Source organism: Scardinius erythrophthalmus, assembly GCF_964197995.2.
Source record: "Scardinius erythrophthalmus genome assembly, chromosome: 12".
In the NCBI taxonomy this organism is placed as follows: domain Eukaryota; kingdom Metazoa; phylum Chordata; class Actinopteri; order Cypriniformes; family Leuciscidae; genus Scardinius; species Scardinius erythrophthalmus.
This window is the reverse complement of record NC_138232.1, coordinates 34,228,088-34,247,160: the sequence shown is the minus strand read 5'-3', so window position 1 is coordinate 34,247,160 and position 19,073 is coordinate 34,228,088. Positions and strand designations below refer to the sequence as shown.

Sequence of the window (19,073 nt, the reverse complement as noted above, 5' to 3'; positions counted from 1 at the left end):
CTTTACCATGTGGAGTTCTCAAGAGTGTTTTCTTCTATCAGTTCAGGCCCTCCCTCCCTCTCTCTCTCTCATTCTCTCACTCTCTCTTTTCCCTGTGGGAAGCAAAGACCACTCCTTCACACAGCTGTTCTGGTATGGGGGAGTGTGTGTGTGTGTGTATGTCCATGTCCACTATTGTGTTGGCGTGCTCATCTGTCCTCCCTCTGCTATGAAACAGAGGTCTTAATTGTCTGTTTCACCTGTCAGAGAGCAACACCCAAAGCCCATGAGTGAACTTGGAATAGAACAAATAAAGAGACAAAAAGTCTCAAATAAAAGAGACAAAAAATATCCCATTAGATCTATTACAGTTTGCACCATATACAGAGCAAGGAAACTTACTATTAACTGTTTAACAGGTTTTTACCGTATTGCATCTTTTACGATTACAATTACATTTTCCTTAAAGAGAAAACTGTAAGATTTAAATGTGTATATTTACTAAAAGTACTAAGTAGTACTCTACAGAGTACATTAGCATACTGCATATAACCCCAAAACGAACAGAAATGGACTAAAAGCCACAAAAACAACACAAGATCTATTTATTTTGTTATCTTGATCTCTGTGAAAACACAAAATATCACCCTGCATCCATCTGTTTCTTTAATATAACTTCATAAGAAAAAATGGTCTCATATTATAAACTCATTTCCTTCAAAGTATATTCACACAGCAGGATAAAACACACAATTACAGATCCGCTTATCTGCACCAGTCCAGCACTCAGAAAAGGTCAGACGACAGTCCGACATGGAGTACGATTAACATTCATTCATATTCAGAAACTCGGCAAGAGCACATGTACAAAAACACAATACCCTGAATTCGGAACTGCATACTGCTCAGCAATACACACATATACTTTCTGTAGTCACCTCTCAGGGGTCAAAAGTCATCCTTAGGAAGGGTAGGATATCAGGCAACAGTACACAGAAATGTGGTAAGCGATACACCAATCGCGATGAGGATCACAAGGGTAAGCATCACAGCATAACAAAAACAGGAACTTAGGATCTCAGTCTTTTCGTGAACTCAAGTAAACTAAACTCCAACCAAGGAAACGATTCTTCAAAAATCCATAAACAAAGGCACAGGAAAGGAATTATAGTATTTCAAATACAGACAACATAGTTGTCTGGAGCTAAAAACCTGATTATGGTAATGGCTGTTACATTTCTGACACATGGCCTGTGTCCGAATTGCCCCCTATTAGCCTTAAATAGGGCATTATTTGAGCGGATAACCATAGTGGACATTATTTAGTGCACTCATTGAATTCCACAATTCACCACAATACACTCAACAGCTAGAGAATACCCATAATAGGGGGTGATTTCGAACACAGCCATGCTCTAAGCAATCACAACAGACTGGGCCAGCCAAAACAGAGCGTTTCAGGCAGAGAGTGAAAAGAGGTGCTGCAGCAATGTACAATATGATAAAAATTATGTCTTTTTAAACTTTAAATCATGTAAATGTATTCTAGCAGACCCTAAAAATAATGTGACTATGTCATTGTGTTTCTACGCATTAATCAATAACATCTTGTCTGTACAACTGCAATCAAACACATGAAACAAATCAAAAACCTACACACATACGTACGCACTACATTCCCCACACCCTTGAGTTACGGCATTAGCTTGGGAGAGTTGCATAATCCCACTTTGATGCAATAATTGGGAAGATTCCCAAAGGGGGTCAGGGCAGGGAGCCAGGGCGGGGACCACTGACTGAAAAAAAAAAAAAAAATACATCCAGAAACCCTGATCATACTGTATACACCCATCCACAGTGGGAGACTCACAGCTGGGCCTGGACTTCAGACAGCTGGTGCTGTGTAACAGCTGACAGTGATGAGAGCATTTTATGGAGTTCTACGCACCTTTCAGTGAAAGCATAAGCCGTGGGGAGCAGCATATTATCTAGAGATGAGCTGAGCACGTCCGATTGAAAGCATGTGTGATATATGATCCCAGTAGAGAGGCTCACAGAACTATCATAGATCATGGAAAAGTCGATTGTGTTTCCACAGTATGAGGAAAGTATAACCTGTGATCAAGCCTCGGTAACATGCAGTCCTATTAGTGAGCAGATGGGTCACTCAGAATCAATGTGTGCAAATGTGGTGCTGTTCTGTTCACATTCTGTTTGTCTGTCTGTAAAACTGCCATGTTGTCGCTGTATTATGATAAGATTATGTGGCACTTGGGGTCATGTTCTTGCTGAGGAGCACATGCTTCAGATAAATTGTTTCAGCTTCATAGCCCACATCTCCTTCTCATCTGTGTTGCAGAGCCACACTTACTGCCAGTTACAGTCTATACGTGCCAGACAGCAAGAAATACATCACTGGCCACTGATGCACCCATTTAGGAATGACTCCAATGCTTACATTTACAATACACAAAAGTGGCAGTAAAGACTTTTAAATTCAAACAGAACATTTCTATTTCCACTAAATGTTGTTCTTTTCAACTTTCTATTCATCAAATAATCCTAAAAAAATTATCACAAATTCCACAAAAATATTAAGCAGCATCTGTTTTCAACATTGATAATAATAAATGTTTATTTTACCAAATCAGCATATTAAAATGACTTCTGAAGGATCACACTGAAGACTGGAATAATGGCTACAAAAAAAAATCAGTTTTGGCATCACAGGAATAAATTACATTTTAATATATGTTATATATATATATATATATATATATATATATATATATATATATATATATATATATATATATATATATATATATAATAAAACAGCTATTTTAAATTGTGATAATATTTCAAAATATTACAGTTTTCCAAACTGTAAAAAATCTAATAAATATGATGATAAGCATGATAAAGTTTTCAAAACTTTTTTATGTTATTGTATCTATATACCTGTATGAATGGAGTTTAGATTAATGTGAAAAAAGCAGTTTAACATTGTAATGTGTAGATTAGCACGCACAAATCAGTATGAAGTCTTTTTAATAAACCAGGAGAATACGCAGGAGAAAATCAACAAGGCAACTACACTTTAACATAAACAAGACTGAACTGAGAGAAACTAATGCATCGGCTTAAATACACAGAGTAAGGTAATTAATTGGAACAGAAACAGGTGCGTGATGAATTAGAAACCATGGAAATGAATAACGACCAGGAACACAGACAAAATAGGAACAGGGAAAACAATACCTAAACACAGTGAAACTAAACAGACTGAGATCGTAACAGTAGCTCCCCCAACGTCCTTGCACCAATAAGAGACCAACTGAGGAGGGAGGGAGTGGGGCTTTGGAGGAGGACGAGGGGCTGGCACCAGGTAGGATGCAGGAGGAAATGACGGCAGGAGAAACCAGGTGACGGTGGGAGGAGCAAGAAAGGAGATGAGAGCAGGAACAGCCAGGTGGGGACCCAGAGCACAGCCAGGACGAAGGTCCAAGGCGGAGTCGAGGGAGGGAGGAGCCATGATGGATACTTGGCAGGTGGACGACAGACTGAGATGGAGCCGATGGAGGTAAAGATCCAGGCGAAGATGAAGAGCCGATGAGAATAAGCAACACTGATGGATCTGGAGGCCCAGGCGGAACTGCAGCGACGAGCGTCCGAGGTGGAGCCAGGATGCCAGAGGACTGAGCCGGAGGCGGTGGGACTGAGGACCAAGCTGGAGCCGAAGGGAAGGCGGAGCCCAAAAGAGCCAAAAGGGTGTAGGGACAAAGTGTAGCCAAAGGCCCGGAAGTCCATTGTGCAGGCAGAGCGACGACTGACGAGGGATGAGGGAGCCCGGTGGAGCCGTAAGGACAACCATCCCAGGTGGAGCCGAAGGAGGGAGGAGCCAAGGTGAAGCTGACTGTTCGACGGGCCGAGGTGGAGTGATGGGATCCCCTTGCCAAGGCAGAGCTGGAGACCGGAAGACCCAAGGCAGATCCACGCAGCAGAGTGGAGTAAACAAAGGGGGAGCCGAGGGACTGAAGGGAACCAGCGGAGGCAGGGCCGAAGGACTGGCTGTCCTGGGTAGAGGAGGTGGGAGAGGGAGGCTGGGTGTTATCATCGGAGACACAGGAGACTTGGAGCTGGACGCAACCAATGAAGATGCAGGAGACTTGGAGCTGGGCGGGACCAGAGTAGATAGGAGACTCAGGGAAATATCCTCTATATATAGAGAGAGAGTCTTGTGGAGGTATTTGTACCCCTTCAGTTTTTTTTTTTTTTTTTTACCTTTTATGTTGCAGCCTTGTGTTAAACTGCTTTAAAATAATGTGGAAAAAAGTAATCTGCACTCCATACACCATAATGACAAAGCAAAAAAAAAAAAAAAAAGTGCCGTTATAAATTTATTTAAAAAAAATCACAAAAAAAAAAGACGTCTGGACATACTTTATAACCACTACACGACTTTCAGAGTGATACATAATTCATTAACCCACAGGCACACTTCCACACACACACCCACACACACTTGAAGAAACCTTCTGCTCAGCAAACTGCTACTTCAGAGAGTGCTGAATAATACTGTTAAAGGGAAAGCCCGTAACTCTCCCTTACACAATTCATGAGGAACATGAAACATGAAATCTCTGATATAACCAGTTATATAAAGTCTACAGCACAAATTAAGACTATTAAAATTACAAAAAGCACACACAACACACACACACACATTACCGATGATGCAGCTGCTGGTGGTGTGATTGCCAGCGATTCTCTGCGGCTGAGTGTGTCTTCTTCCTCCGCTGGCTCTGCTGCCTCCAGCTCCGGTTTACACACATATCCACAGTTCCTGTGCAACACACGCCGCAGTCTCTCAAACAGGATCACACTCGCAGTGCAACCCATCGCACCCGTTCCCAGAAACATACACACACTTCTGTGAGCAGGTCAGATGTGGCTGATTCTGCTAAAAGACACAAGTCCGTCTGCTAAAGTCTTGCTAAAACACACAGGTCCGAAGCCCAGCCAGAACTAACTCAGCTCTCAGATATCCAGCCCCAACACAAACCTCTCTGTCCTGAGACACATCACTCCATCATCCGCTTTGAACCAGGATAAGAGCAGAAGGGATGGGAGCAAGCCTCCTCCTCAAGGATGACAGCAGACTGACTTCATCCATTCAAATGAGGGAGATTCTAAGTTGCCAGCTTCCTAAAAGTGTGTTTTAGTTAAAACCGCCCTGGGGCATGTTACGATGACACGTTCCTCAGGAGGAAAGTGCTCCATTGAATCTAGGACATGAGGGAGAGGAATGCTGAGGATTGACGGAAGAGAATGAGGGAGTGAGTGATGAGCTGCTTCTGGAATCAGTGCTGGGCGTCGACTTCTCGTCTCTGCCTGGAGATGCTGATCTATTTCTCTCTCTCTTTCTCTCTGTATCTCACTCTCTGTGCTTCCTCTACACCCCCCCCCCCCATTCTCCTTTTAACATTGCTCTCTGTGATTTCTGACCCATATCTCGCAGCACAGCTTCATTCATGCGCTAACGCTAACACACACGCAAACATGAGCGCATGTTACAGAGATGTTTTTTTACAGTCTATGGTTTGAACATAAGAGCATCCTATTTAATGTAGGGTATTCAAGGAAATAATTGTTACAACTACTTAGCACTAGAAATTGAGAAATATTTTAAGATAGATTTCAATATCAATTATTTAATGTTTGAATGTGCTTTTGCACCCACTAATAAAGTAAATAATCACAAAATAAAAATATGCTTTAAATATAACAATTACATAAGTAATTTTATTTAAAAAAATAACAATTTTAACATTTTAAAATTGTAACACTTTTTTCCATTGAACACACTGTGCTGTAATGTAGAGCTGCAAAAATGTATCGATGGTAATTAGGAAAATTATCAAGATCAAAAACAGACTGAACGAATATCAGTAAAAAAAAATAAAAAATCAAACTGATTATTAGTCTATCGAACACACATTAAGGTTGTAACTAAAGATTTCAATAGCTGAAAGTGCAGAACAGCCCCTCCATGTGTTAATATTTAATTGGGCGCTGACACAGTCACCTACTTTTTAGAGTAAATTACTCAGACATATCAGGGAAGACATGCTGAAGAAAGACCTGAAGAATGGGGGTGACGTGTGTGACCACATATGAGCATATCTGACATCATAGCCAGTACATAATTTGAGTCAAGTGTATGTATCCATAACTGTAAGCAAAAAGTATTTCTATTTAACAGCAACATGGCTTTGAATATTAATAAATTCTTGTATGAATGTGTAAATGTTAAGTGCTCGTCTGTGTTAAGACTGACTTAACCCTGCTTCGGATCAGTAGACATTAGTTTGGCATTACATTTAGAGCAGATTTATCAAAGCCTACAGCTCACGCTTCAGTGCTGGTGCAGTGACATGATCACTGATTGGTGCTGGTCAAGGGCCTCCACCAATCAGATGTCTATTTTTTTTTTGCTTTTGTGTAACAATTTGGCATGTACTCCAACACTACATCTAGAATTCAACCTTTAGTCACAGAAACGCCCCTTGATTTTATCATATGTACTCCTCCCAGTTGTAAGTTGGTTTGAGTTATGTATTTGGACAATTAAGCATTGGGGGGGTTGGGGGGTAGGGTGGTGGGGGGGTTAAACCGAGTGTCATCTTCAAACTGATGCTAGAGATTTTCTCAGACTATAAGAATTGTTTTATCACGTAACATTAAGTGCTTCATGTGGCATCATGAACATTAACTGATTTAATTAAAGTAAAATAGATTATTTCACAGGTTAAGTAGAATGCCTTAAGCTAAGAACTACACATTTTTACAAGATGCCAAGGCCATTTTTATTGGATGTATGAAGTCCACAAAATAAAATAAAATAAAATAAAATAAAATAAAATAAAATAAAATAAAATAAAATAAAATAAAATAAAATAAAATAAAATAAAATAAAATAAAATAAAATAAAATAAAATAAAAAATAAAAGCCGTTGTAACTTTGCCCCACTCATTATAAGCCTATAGACTCTCCATGTACTTCTGTATGAAACATCAAACACAATCTACTACTTTTGAGAACATAAAGATGGATCTCTGACTTCTTGCAATGTGGGGTTAACATTCTTTACAAGGGCCTCTTTTGACCAAAGAGAATGATAAGCCTAATGAACAGAAAGAAAGGGATATTTTCAGTACAGACACTTCACTGCAGTGACTGCACAGCTTCAAACGCTCTATCCTGCTCACACACACACACACATTCATGACAGCATATCAGACAAAGAGAAGATCAAAAGCATGCACACTTTGATAACTTTTTGTCTTTCATTCTCTCACACATGAAAAACTCCTCATTCATTAAAATATTAATTAAGAGTGTGTTTAAGTAAAATAAAACCAATACCCTACACATCCTTTTCTTTAAGAATTAAGATGGTTAAAATAAAATGCTGTATAACAATTTTGTTTCCATTTCCCAACAAATGCATGTGAAAAGAAATTTCAGAGTATGTAGTGGTCCTTGCTGAAGTAACACAACATTTTACTTTTGCTCATACTTTAACAAACATACAACGTACTTCATTCATGTGCGCGAATGCAGACGTGAGCGCTTTGTCAATGGTTGTACTTGCATTCAGTTATTAGCTTGATGCAAGATCGACTTACTTTTCACTCATTGCATTTCAAAATGTGTCGTCATGTATTTCATAACCAAAAGCAAGTATCTAAAGGCCTAAAATGGACAGTCCACCCAGAAATGAAAATTCTCTCATCATTTACTAACCCTCATGCCATTCCAGATGTACAATAAAAAAAGTGATTCAAGTGAATGGATGCACAAATGATGCTATAAAAAGCACACACAGTCATCATGACAGCAATCCATACAACTGCAGTTGATGAATCAATATCTTCTGAAGCAAAACAATAGGTGTGTGCAAAATAAAATACTAATATTTTAAACTTGTTTAATTATAAACCAGCCAACCGTTTTTTGTTGTACTCGCGTTCATGAGAGGGTCGATTTCACGTTGTGAAGCATGACGTAAGGATGTTGTGAAGTGTGACACAAGAAGTGACGCGAAAAGTCATTTGCATCTGGGATGGCATGAGAGTGAATAAATGATGAGAGAATTATCAATGTTGTGTGTCCTATCCTTTTAAAAGTTAGATTTGAATAGACCCCTAATCATAAGTATTAAACATAGCTAATGTTTATGCTACATATATTCAAAAAGTGGACAAAGAAGACTTCTTAAAGAATATTATAGACATACGTAGGTGGGCTTGTCTGATTGGGCAAGTATGCAACTACCCAGAGCACCCTAGCAACCATCTAGCAATGGCCTAACAACCAACCACAACATTGTTGCAACAAGTTGTGCATGGAAAAAAAAATCTAGTTTAACATTCATAAGCATGATATAAGACACAAACTATAATTTAAAAACTGGCAAAAATAAATCTCATGAGATATGACAGAAACAAAATAAAAGCAAGTTTGCTAGCTTTAGTTTTAAACACATTTTTATGTGATGTTTTCAAACTCCATTCATTAAAGTGTGAGCTGTTCTGCTTTCATGTGAGTCCAGTCAGCTCGTATGAAAGTCTCTTTCTAACATTTGTTACTTGGAGCCTGAAGTTTATTTGCTTCATTTTTTCTCCTTGAGGGCACGTTTTGAGCATATTGTTTTGGTCTGCGTCTGGATTTCATTTCTGAGCTGGACCTGGCCATAGGGTTACTGACGTCAGAGGCCTGATGGTCTAGGTGATTCATTGCAAAACTATGATGTAATGTGTGGTTGCCATAGAGATAGTATTGCAATACTCAGCACTGGACAATATTATATGAGGCTGAAAACCCATTCTTGCACACACACACACACACACACACACACACACACACACACACACACACACACACACACACACACACACACACACACACACGACAAAGCTCACAACATCACTAAAAACAAATCCATACAACAGTGAGTAAGCATATGGAAATAATTGGTGCTGGGGAAAAAATGAGAAAAATCGCTTACAACTTGAATAATTAAACAGCAGGTGTTTCATAGGAGAGAAAAAGAAAGACACAGGAAAGGGTATAGAGAGAGAAAGAGAGGAAAGAGAACATAATGTTAAAAGTATACATTAATGATTAAAGCTGAGAAACGTCAGCACACTATTAGCTCAGATCAATACTTTTCAGACAGTCGATAGTCAGAAAACTTCCTGTGCCATGTTTAGGCTCTTCTGCCATCTACAGGCACAAAAAAATGCTTTCATAAAAATATATGCTGCTTTTGTATTGATATAGCCTACCAAATACCAACAGATCAAATGCTTATATCTCTCAGCAAGTAACTCTCATTATAATACTCAACGGTGTCATTTAATTTTGAGTAAGATTTTTTTGGGACATACCTATTGACTTTGAAACGATGCAACTAGAAGTGCTAAAATGCTAACATTTTCAGTAAGAAAAAAAAAAAGACATTATCCTTGCAGCACTCTATATGGCAGCTGTTGAAGTTGCACCAGTTACAAGGCTCAATCAGCTTATGTAAAATGTTCATGCACATTGACTGGATAAATCTAAAAATCTATTATTTTTAGCATGATTTTAGCAACAGAGCTAATATATATGATACTTTTGTTTTACGTAACAGAATATTGACAGATTCTTACAATTCCCTTCGATGACGCTAGTGGCATACACAGACAGCTGGGCTTTTATTCAACATCATGGTTCACATACAGCGAGGTTACATCAGGACAAAGAGAGTTTCTCACACGGCTGGAGTTTGGCTTAAGTTCGGCCACAGACACTGGCAATGCTCACACATCACTAACACAGATCCAGCACAGTTCTAATCAGAACACAGGACAGTGTACGCATTGTTCCTCATGTGGAAATGGAGCATGCAAGGACCAGGCAAGGACCAGGCCCTCTCTGAACCTATACTGTGTAGAATGAGGACTGGACAGGAGAAAGAATGAAGATTCTGACTTCTAATGGCCAGAAATAACACACAAATGCTAATTAGAAGAACACATTTCTTTCCCAGTTAAGATTTATTAGTCATTGTTTGATGAAAACCAAATTATTCTATGGGTGATTGAAAAAGAAACACATTTTAGACTGACTATTCTTACTTCATTATGCATAAATCAACAGTTAAAAAATAAAGTCTCTTACAATAGGAAGTACATTTGGCACTAAAACCCCTTTTGGCACTTTTGTCCCTTTGGTTAGGACAAACTGCATTTCTAAAACATTACACTGCTCATAAACCATTACTTATTACATAATAAACCTCAAACATCACCAAAATATGTATGTATTGCCACAAAACCTAAAAATGATAGTTTAAAAAACACAACATAAAATCCTCATCAATCAACACAGTAATATCTATGTGAGACCGGTATTGATGTGGCAGGAGTTTGATTTTCCATTCAAATTGAAGCCATAAACATACAAAAGGCATTACTTTATGGAGGCTGGAGCTATGAATTATGGATGGAAAAACTACACTCAGATTCTGCTCTCTCACATATGCAAATACAAACGCATGCATTAGAGTCACAAAAGGAAAATGGAAATCTCTGCTTGTTCTGTATGTAAAATGACTGATATATTAAACTTTAATGAATGCTTCAAAAACAAACAGACAGTTCCCAGGCACTGATATAGTTATTTACAAGAACTGATCTTTTCCCATTCAAAAACCAATAAACTATGGTCTGTTTCAGTCAGTGAATTAGATGACCCTGTGTGAACCGCATGTTAATCTTGCATTTGAGATTATTCTTATAATGTAGCACCAGATGTAATGATATATCATTAATGTGTTAGACGAGAAGCTGAAATTGTGATTAATTCTGTCAACGGCTCTAAAAGCTCTAAAAAGCCATCAGTCATAGACAATCATTTCTCAGAACCGATGTAATGTGATAGGGATATAATTATTTTTCTCTTGTACAAGGAGACCTTTAATGTAAAAAAGTGGAAATCAATACATACTGGGGAGAGACTTCAAGTTAGAAATACTTCTTAAACCTCACCAGGAATAGCACATATTGACATGTACTTAATTCAGAACTTTTACACTGGTGAAGTGCATTCTTTGTACAGGTGTGTAGTATATCAGTATAAACACATTCCAGGACATACAACATCCACCAGGTTGGCATTGCCAATGTATTTTTGACTAAATACATTTTAGATGAATGAAAAGATAAAGATACATAAATATATATAGAGAGATGACAATGTGAGAGAGCCAGAATCAGTCAGTCAGAGCCCAGTCTGACCCACTAGCTGGTTTACCTAATCTTACACTGTACAAATATAGGGCGGCAGTTCGAGAGATAATCTACTCCTTTAATCATGGGAAATCCTTTTCACAACAGGCAAGCACTGACACAGAGATGATCCATTAGAGGAGGAGGGCTTTCAGGCCTTCTTTCCTCTGCAAACATACAACCATTATCAGTCAAAATTATCTTTGTATAATACACACTGTATGAAATTGAAATCATTGTCAAGTTGCAATACTTCACTATTCAATCAAATGCTGTTCAAACACACATTTAAGAAGAATAAGCACATTACAATTTAAAACACTTAACCTATAAATATATTTCCAAGTGAAACTGTACTGTATATTCAATAAAAAGAAATGTACATGGAACTTGATTTCCTTCATTGTGAAAAGTGGATGTTACAAATGGAGCCAGGATGGAGGGGAGGGTTGAAAAAGCAAGAGGGATTTATGACATAAGCCAAAAAAAAAAAAAAAAAGATTACTCTTTTTTTTAATTTGGAATACTGAGCACCAATGATTCATGCACAGTGAAATGAAGATATGCACAAAGAAAGTAAACCAGGTCAATTTCTTTAGTTCATGTTCACTTTAACACTATAAATACTTTACTATTAATGGGCTAATGCTAGATCTTTTACTATAGCGTTGCATGGAACAGTTTGCATCAAGGGAAATGACTGTTAGTACTTAAAGATTATTAAAACTAGGGCTGATCTAATGACTATACTGGCAAAGAACAAGCAGTTCTCAATGATGCCAGTTGACACTGCACCTCTAAACAGGAAAATAATTGTGTGTATAACAGAGTGAAGCTGGTAAATCACTGACAGAACTGCAGTTATGACCTTTGAGCTCACTTGTTGCAGGGCTTATGCATAGGCATTCTAGGCACGTGCCTATGTTGGGGACAATTAAGATGAGGAGAAATAATATTTTATTATTATTATTTTAGTCTAATGCTAAAATTACTAATCATTACTTATCAATGTCAGGCAGAAACCTCATGAGACATATTTTAACGATCTGAAACGCAATTATCAAACTTGAAACGCAAGTAACTTTGTGGGCGGATCTCGGGTGCTGTTGCTATTATACCGGCGGGATAAATGACTCTTGTGCCCGACGCTAAAATGGGTTGGTCTGTAGTAGCTACATTACTCATAGGTGTGGTTTGGGCGTAATGTGAAATAAACCAATCAGCGCATCATCTCACATTCCCTTTAAGAGCAGGCGCCTTTGTTCCATAGTGGATTGCTATTACAGTATAATGGCGGATTTGCCAGGCGCACGCCAGGAGCGGTTCACAGCCGAGGAGACCGACGTCTTGTCAGGGCCGTAAAAGACAGAGAAGTGACATTGTATGGGGATGGGAGAAACCCACCCAAATTAGCTTCGGTTAAACAGGCGTATAATAATTTGGGTAAATGTGTAAGCTAGATTTATGCCTATTTTTTCACATCTTCATGGACACCACAATGATTTCCCTCATGTGGAATATTTTTCCTTGTAATTATGTATGGTTTGCAAAAATGGCAACTGCTGCGTCTGTGTGTAACTGAGAGAAGCAAAGTGTATGCGTGTTGTGCACATGCTACATTATGGTCAAGCATGCACCCTTAAAATAGCATCTGAATAACACGCCACTGACTTTAGACTAGGTTTTTCCTGGTCTGTGGCAGAATTGTTTTCTGGAACTGCAAAATAGCACCAGGGAACATCTGCGCCGGAACAGGCCTCTTCTTTTCGCTAAACCGCCCCCGGGAGCGCGAGTTCATTCCCTTATTTAACGACGTGCATCTGTGGAGGGAAAAGTCCGCTGTGCGTTGGGTGCAAAATAGGAATGATACATGCATCGGTGTACAAAGTCAATTGCGCTGGGTGCAAGATAGGGCCCAATATCTCCAATATTTCATCTTTTTTCAGAAATCATTACTAATTGGTCACCCATTACGTCTGTCTGTGGGTTTTGCAAATATTTAACCAATGAAAAGCATTAAAAAGAGCTTGTGACTAAACCTTGTAGCTCCATTGGCTCCTTTCAGTGAACCCTCATACTGTAACCCCACCCAGCTCTATTGTGAAAGAAGTGGCGCAAAGATTTCGGACCGTCTAGGTAAAGGATAAAGAACTGATTGTTTGAATAAGTACAGTGTCTTCTTTACTCAAAAAACATTATACACTCACCTAAAGGATTAGGAACACCTGTTCAATTTCTCATTAATGCAATTATCTAATCAACCAATCACATGGCAGTTGCTTCAATGCATTTAGGGGTGTGGTCCTGGTCAAGACAATCTCCTGAACTCCAAACTGAATGTCAGAATGGGAAAGAAAGGTGATTTAAGCAATTTTGAGCGTGGCATGGTTGTTGGTGCCAGACGGGCCGGTCTGAGTATTTCACAATCTGCTCAGTTACTGGGATTTTCACGCACAACCATTTCTAGGGTTTACAAAATGCCTTGTTGATGCTAGAGGTCAGAGGAGAATGGGCCGACTGATTCAAGCTGATAGAAGAGCAACTTTGACTGAAATAACCACTCGTTACAACCGAGGTATGCAGCAAAGCATTTGTGAAGCCACAACACGCACAACCTTGAGGCGGATGGGCTACAACAGCAGAAGACCCCACCGGGTACCACTCACCTCCACTACAAATAGGAAAAAGAGGCTACAATTTGCACGAGCTCACCAAAATTGGACAATTGAAGACTGGAAAAATGTTGCCTGGTCTGATGAGTCTCGATTTCTGTTGAGACATTCAGATGGTAGAGTCAGAATTTGGCATAAACAGAATAAGAACATGGATCCATCATGCTTTGTTACCACTGTGCAGGCTGGTGGTGGTGGTGTAATGGTGTGGGGGATGTTTTCTTGGCACACTTTAGGCCCCTTAGTGCCAATTGGGCATCGTTTAAATGCCACGGCCTACCTGAGCATTGTTTCTGACCATGTCCATCCCTTTATGACCACCATGTACCCATCCTCTGATGGCTACTTCCAGCAGGATAATGCACCATGTCACAAAGCTCGAATCATTTCAAATTGGTTTCTTGACCATGACAATGAATTCATTGTACTAAAATGGCCCCCACAGTCACCAGATCTCAACCCAATAGAGCATCTTTGGGATGTGGTGGAACGGAAGCTTCCTGCCCTGGATGTGCATCCCACAAATCTCCATCAACTGCAAGATGCTATCCTATCAATATGGGCCAACATTTCTAAAGAATGCTTTCAGCACCTTGTTGAATCAATGCCACGTAGAATTAAGGCAGTTCTGAAGGCGAAAGGGGGTCAAACACAGTATTAGTATGGTGTTCCTAATAATCCTTTAGGTGAGTGTATGTATAAAGGCTAATCAATGTTTTATGTATTTGAGGAGCGGAGAAGAGTGTCTTAGTTTAGCATGTTTAGCAATGTAAGTTGATGAAAATGTAATGCGATGCACTTAGTACTGCCTCAGATGCAGCCCAAAATATTTTTTTGCCTGTGATATGTCACAATATGAGGTAAATCCAGCCCTGCTCACTTGCATAAACTTCTGACAGTATTAAGTTCAATACTTAAGTACCAAACTTAAATAAAGGCAAGGTTTAGCTATGAGCCTGCATGTCCAACAACTTCTTTGCAAACAAAAAGCCATAAAGAAATACAGATTTGCACAACCAAATACACACAAATTACAGCTGATTATTTTTTACGTAAAGCAAATCAACCAACCAAAAAAGGCAATGTTTACCAGACACTTGATACCAGTGCCGTGCAGAATACAGGAAATCGAATTGCCCAGTCACTGTCAATCCAGATGCACAAATGATTCCTGAATGATGCATTCCTGCAGCTCAAACAGTATAGAGCATGGTGCTTGCGACGTCAAGGTCATGGGTTTGATTCCCAGTGTATGAAACAATGTATCTTGAATGCAATGTAAGGTGCTTTGGATTAAACTGTGTGCCAAATGCATAAAAGCTTAATAATCACCCAGAGATATATTAATAGTTGGATATATATTTCCTACTTTATCTGCATATATTTAGTATACTCACATAAGCAATATATACACTATCAGCATACATAGAATGTACTCACGTAGGGCGATAACTCAACTGCTTGATTACTTGTAACGCTGCAAAATGTAAACTATATTATACTATATAAAGTATATTATTTTATATAAAGTTTTTTTGATTTATTGTAAACTTTATTGACAAAAGAAGGCGCACTATGGTATAACAAACTCAATGGGCCTGGGGGTGAGTGGGGGGCAGGTACATTAAACAACTTTCTCCTCCTGGACATCTTGTGAAATTACAACCTTGTATGAGCAAAATACAGATACTGTAGCATCTGGACCAACCAGACACACACAAATTATTCATTATATTTAATGAATAATCCAGCAAACTCACTCTCCCAACAAAGGTCTATGAAACTTCCCCCAAAACTAACATCCCAAATGAAGCTAACACACTGGCAGAACCCAGTGTCCTGTTACAGGACACATTAAGACTGATAACACTTTTTACAACCCAAAAAGGAATTTGCAGAGAGTTGTGACTCTCACTTAATTATTACTGAGAAGGAGAAATAAACCCTTTTAATCCTATATATTCTATATATAATCACTTAAGAAATGTATAAACAATCAATTTTCCCATCTCATGATTTTCCTTTTATGTGGTATGGCCTATGTACTCTTTTAAACTCTTTTGGGTTAATGTTTCAGACTTGCATACTATGGTTAACCAAAATCATGTGTAGCATGTTCAGTCTCTATAAACTCCAATCTTCGTCCCCCATTTGTTAATTTACATTACATTTTGCAAACTATGTGACGCATTAGTATTTTAAGAATCTTTTGTTAAACACCCAATCGAATTACATGTTCAAAGGCCTGCTTGAACAAAAGGTCGTAAAGCAATTCCCTCAGAAAGGAAAAACTTCTTATTGGCTCACAACCCTCCAGAGGGTGTGACATCTTCACGCTATAAAAATCACTGATCACAAGATCACGCCTCTAAAGGCTGATTTATACTTCTGCGTCGGACCTACGCCAGAGCCTCTACGCTGTAGGCAACATGTTGATTTTCATTTATACTTCTGCGTCGTTGTCCGCGTTGACGCGCAATTACACATGCAGAGGGAGCATGTGAAACCCGAGGGATGGGTTCTAGCAAACCAATCACAGCGCTTGTGGTCCGTGTAGAATTGACGCATTGTTACATTTTTGGAGAGGTGCACGTCAGGGTACGCCAAAGGGTACGCGTGCTACACACATCCTACGACGTAGTTACGGCGTGAGTTCGACGTAGAAGTATAAATTGGGCTTTAGTCTCTTAGCCTCTTACTCTCTTAGTTCCTTTCTGAAATCCTGATGTGAAGATGATGCTGAACTAGAAGTTTTCTAAGGACCCCCAAGCTTGTGCCAGGCTGCGGCCTTGTCTTTCCATTCACCAAAGATCCTCTGACTCCCACTGGTTCTCTCTCTCATCAAGACAACATCAGCAAAGATCAACTGGAGCCTCAACAAATTGCATCAGGACAGTTTAATTCAAATGGGCGAGACCAAGCGTGCCGCACAAGCCCTGAAAAGTGAAGCCAAAACGTCTCGATCGCCCCCCGGTGACTGGTCCTAGTATAGGTCATAAGTATAGGCATAGTATAGGCCTCCCCGTGTTATTCAACGGGACGTGAGACCAACTAAACAATTTAATACACTTCAAATATCTTTTTTTCTAAAGGTGGTTTCTTTCATTTGCTGTCGTTTTTATCACGCTGATGTAAGTTCAAGTGTCTGTTTCAAAAATAAGTTGGTTTTTAGTTAGCTACGTGATGCGGTGCTGTAACGTCATGATTGACAGCTGTGATTGACAGGTTCTCTGAGCGAAGTACTCACTGAAGCACCAACGGACATTTTTTTCGGGATCTTCGGAGAACTGAGGAGATTGTATTTACTTTATTTTAACAAGCTTCTTGTCGTACTGCAATCAATTTTTAAAAAAGTGTGCAGAAAGTACTCTCCTCGAGTGCATTCTGCGAGATTGAGGGCGGAGCGTTGATTTCGCGGCTTTACTTCCTGCTCACTACTGCACAGGTCTGGTCCCGAGATCGCTACTGCGCAGACTCAAGTTCCAATATGTCAGCGCCATATCGGGACACTGGCGGCTTCAGTTCTCATCAATGGAAGAGAGTGAAGGGGCGTCGTCCATCTTTTTTTACAGTCTATGGGCGAGACATGCAAGTATCAAACTTAGTCTCATTATTTGATACATTAAGTATCCTTACCCCTTTTAAAAAAGGGCGTGTTAGAACTCAACTGATGGTTTGCTCAAGGCTGTTGATCTGCTGAATTTCAAGCAATGCTATAACTTCTTGCTTTCCTGTATTCTGCTTCAGCTCTCTTTCCCTTGGTAAACTATATGCATGTATGTATGTGTATGTTAGAGAAGTTTAAGTATTTAGTCTAGTTAATAAAATCTTGTTTACGTCACACTTAAAGTTGTCAGTGTTTCAAGCTCATATATACTGGAGTCCCTAATCATGCAGATGTTGACTACTTGCTCTTAGTAGTACTGAACAGTAAGAAAGACATTTCCCATACCCTGGAAATGTACATTTCTTAGGATTAATAAACAATTAACACTGAGTGTTCACGGCACAAACAGGTTAATTGATTGTAATATTAATTTTACTACACTAAGTTAATTCTATTAACTGATCCAAATATTCATAAACAATTACAACAAGTTATAAATGATTTTTAAAATTTCTTTAGAGCTAATTTGTATAATCAAATGGGTTTATTCTTAATCTGCAAATATGACTATAATGCAGTATTCCTTAATGCAAAAAACAACTTCAAGGATTCTCCACTCAAAAATGAAAATTCTCTGTGCTGACAGTTGGCCGGAAGCGATGATTTATATGTTTAAAATATATGTATTTTTCTCACACACAGCTATCATTTCACTTCAGAGGACATTGATTCAGCAACTGGGGTCATATGGATTACCATCGTGTTCGATTTGCGTGTCTTTTGAAGAGTCAACTTTGAGAGACCCATCAAATTGCATTAAATAGACTCACAGAGGTGGATTCTGTTTCTAAAAATCTCTGTTCGTGTTCCACAGACGTAAATAATATACATCTGGGACTGCATTAGAAAATGATGACAGAATTTTCATTTTTGGGTGGAGTATCTCTTTAACAGCTTTTTTTTTTATAGCTACAACATGTTTGGTAAATATCATCCTCAGGAAGTTCAAAGTGAGGAAAAGAAAAACAGCTCTCACCACAAATGACAGCTCAACTGACCACTTGTCCATGCAAACCAGAGACGGAGCTGTTCTCATCAGACCAGACTGCTTCAAAGCTCACAGGGTATCAGATGAAATCTCCTTCTCAGCAGCCTGGTGTCTCACTTAGGCCTGAGTCAACTGGGTTTACGTAACAAAGACTTCTGTTCTCTCAAAAGGCAGAGTGAGAGGAGAACACATTACTGTATGAAAAACCTCAATATGGCACCTCGCACTAAAATCCACAGCTAACTGGGAAAGCTATCTTTATCACTAAACAGGGTGATATGGGTTAAAGTTGTGGGTCATAATAATAGTTTTCTCCGAATGTTTTGCTTGAAAAATTTAACAGATTGTGTGTGAAGAGAAGTTCATGCTGGATTTCCTCATAAACACAGCAAACAAACCTCATAGAGTAGAAAAGCATTAATGGACG

The 19,073-nt window shown here is 39.0% G+C and overlaps 1 protein-coding gene across 3 annotated transcripts in view; it reads right to left on the bottom strand.

Annotated features, from left to right (window-relative positions):
• Positions 1 to 19,073, bottom strand: part of dock9b (dedicator of cytokinesis 9b) — a 102,225-nt gene that overhangs the window by 59,648 nt on the left and 23,504 nt on the right. The window contains exon 1 of one of the 3 annotated variants that reach the window (XM_081381680.1): positions 4,711 to 5,019. The exons of 1 other annotated variant lie outside the window; for it this stretch is intronic. In XM_081381680.1, coding sequence (XP_081237806.1) covers positions 4,711 to 4,902 — 192 coding nt within the window. In that variant the 5' untranslated portion in view covers positions 4,903 to 5,019. Of the gene's footprint in view, positions 1 to 4,710; positions 5,020 to 19,073 lie in introns of those variants that run through there. One more of the 3 variants, XM_081381679.1, reaches the window with a different exon arrangement.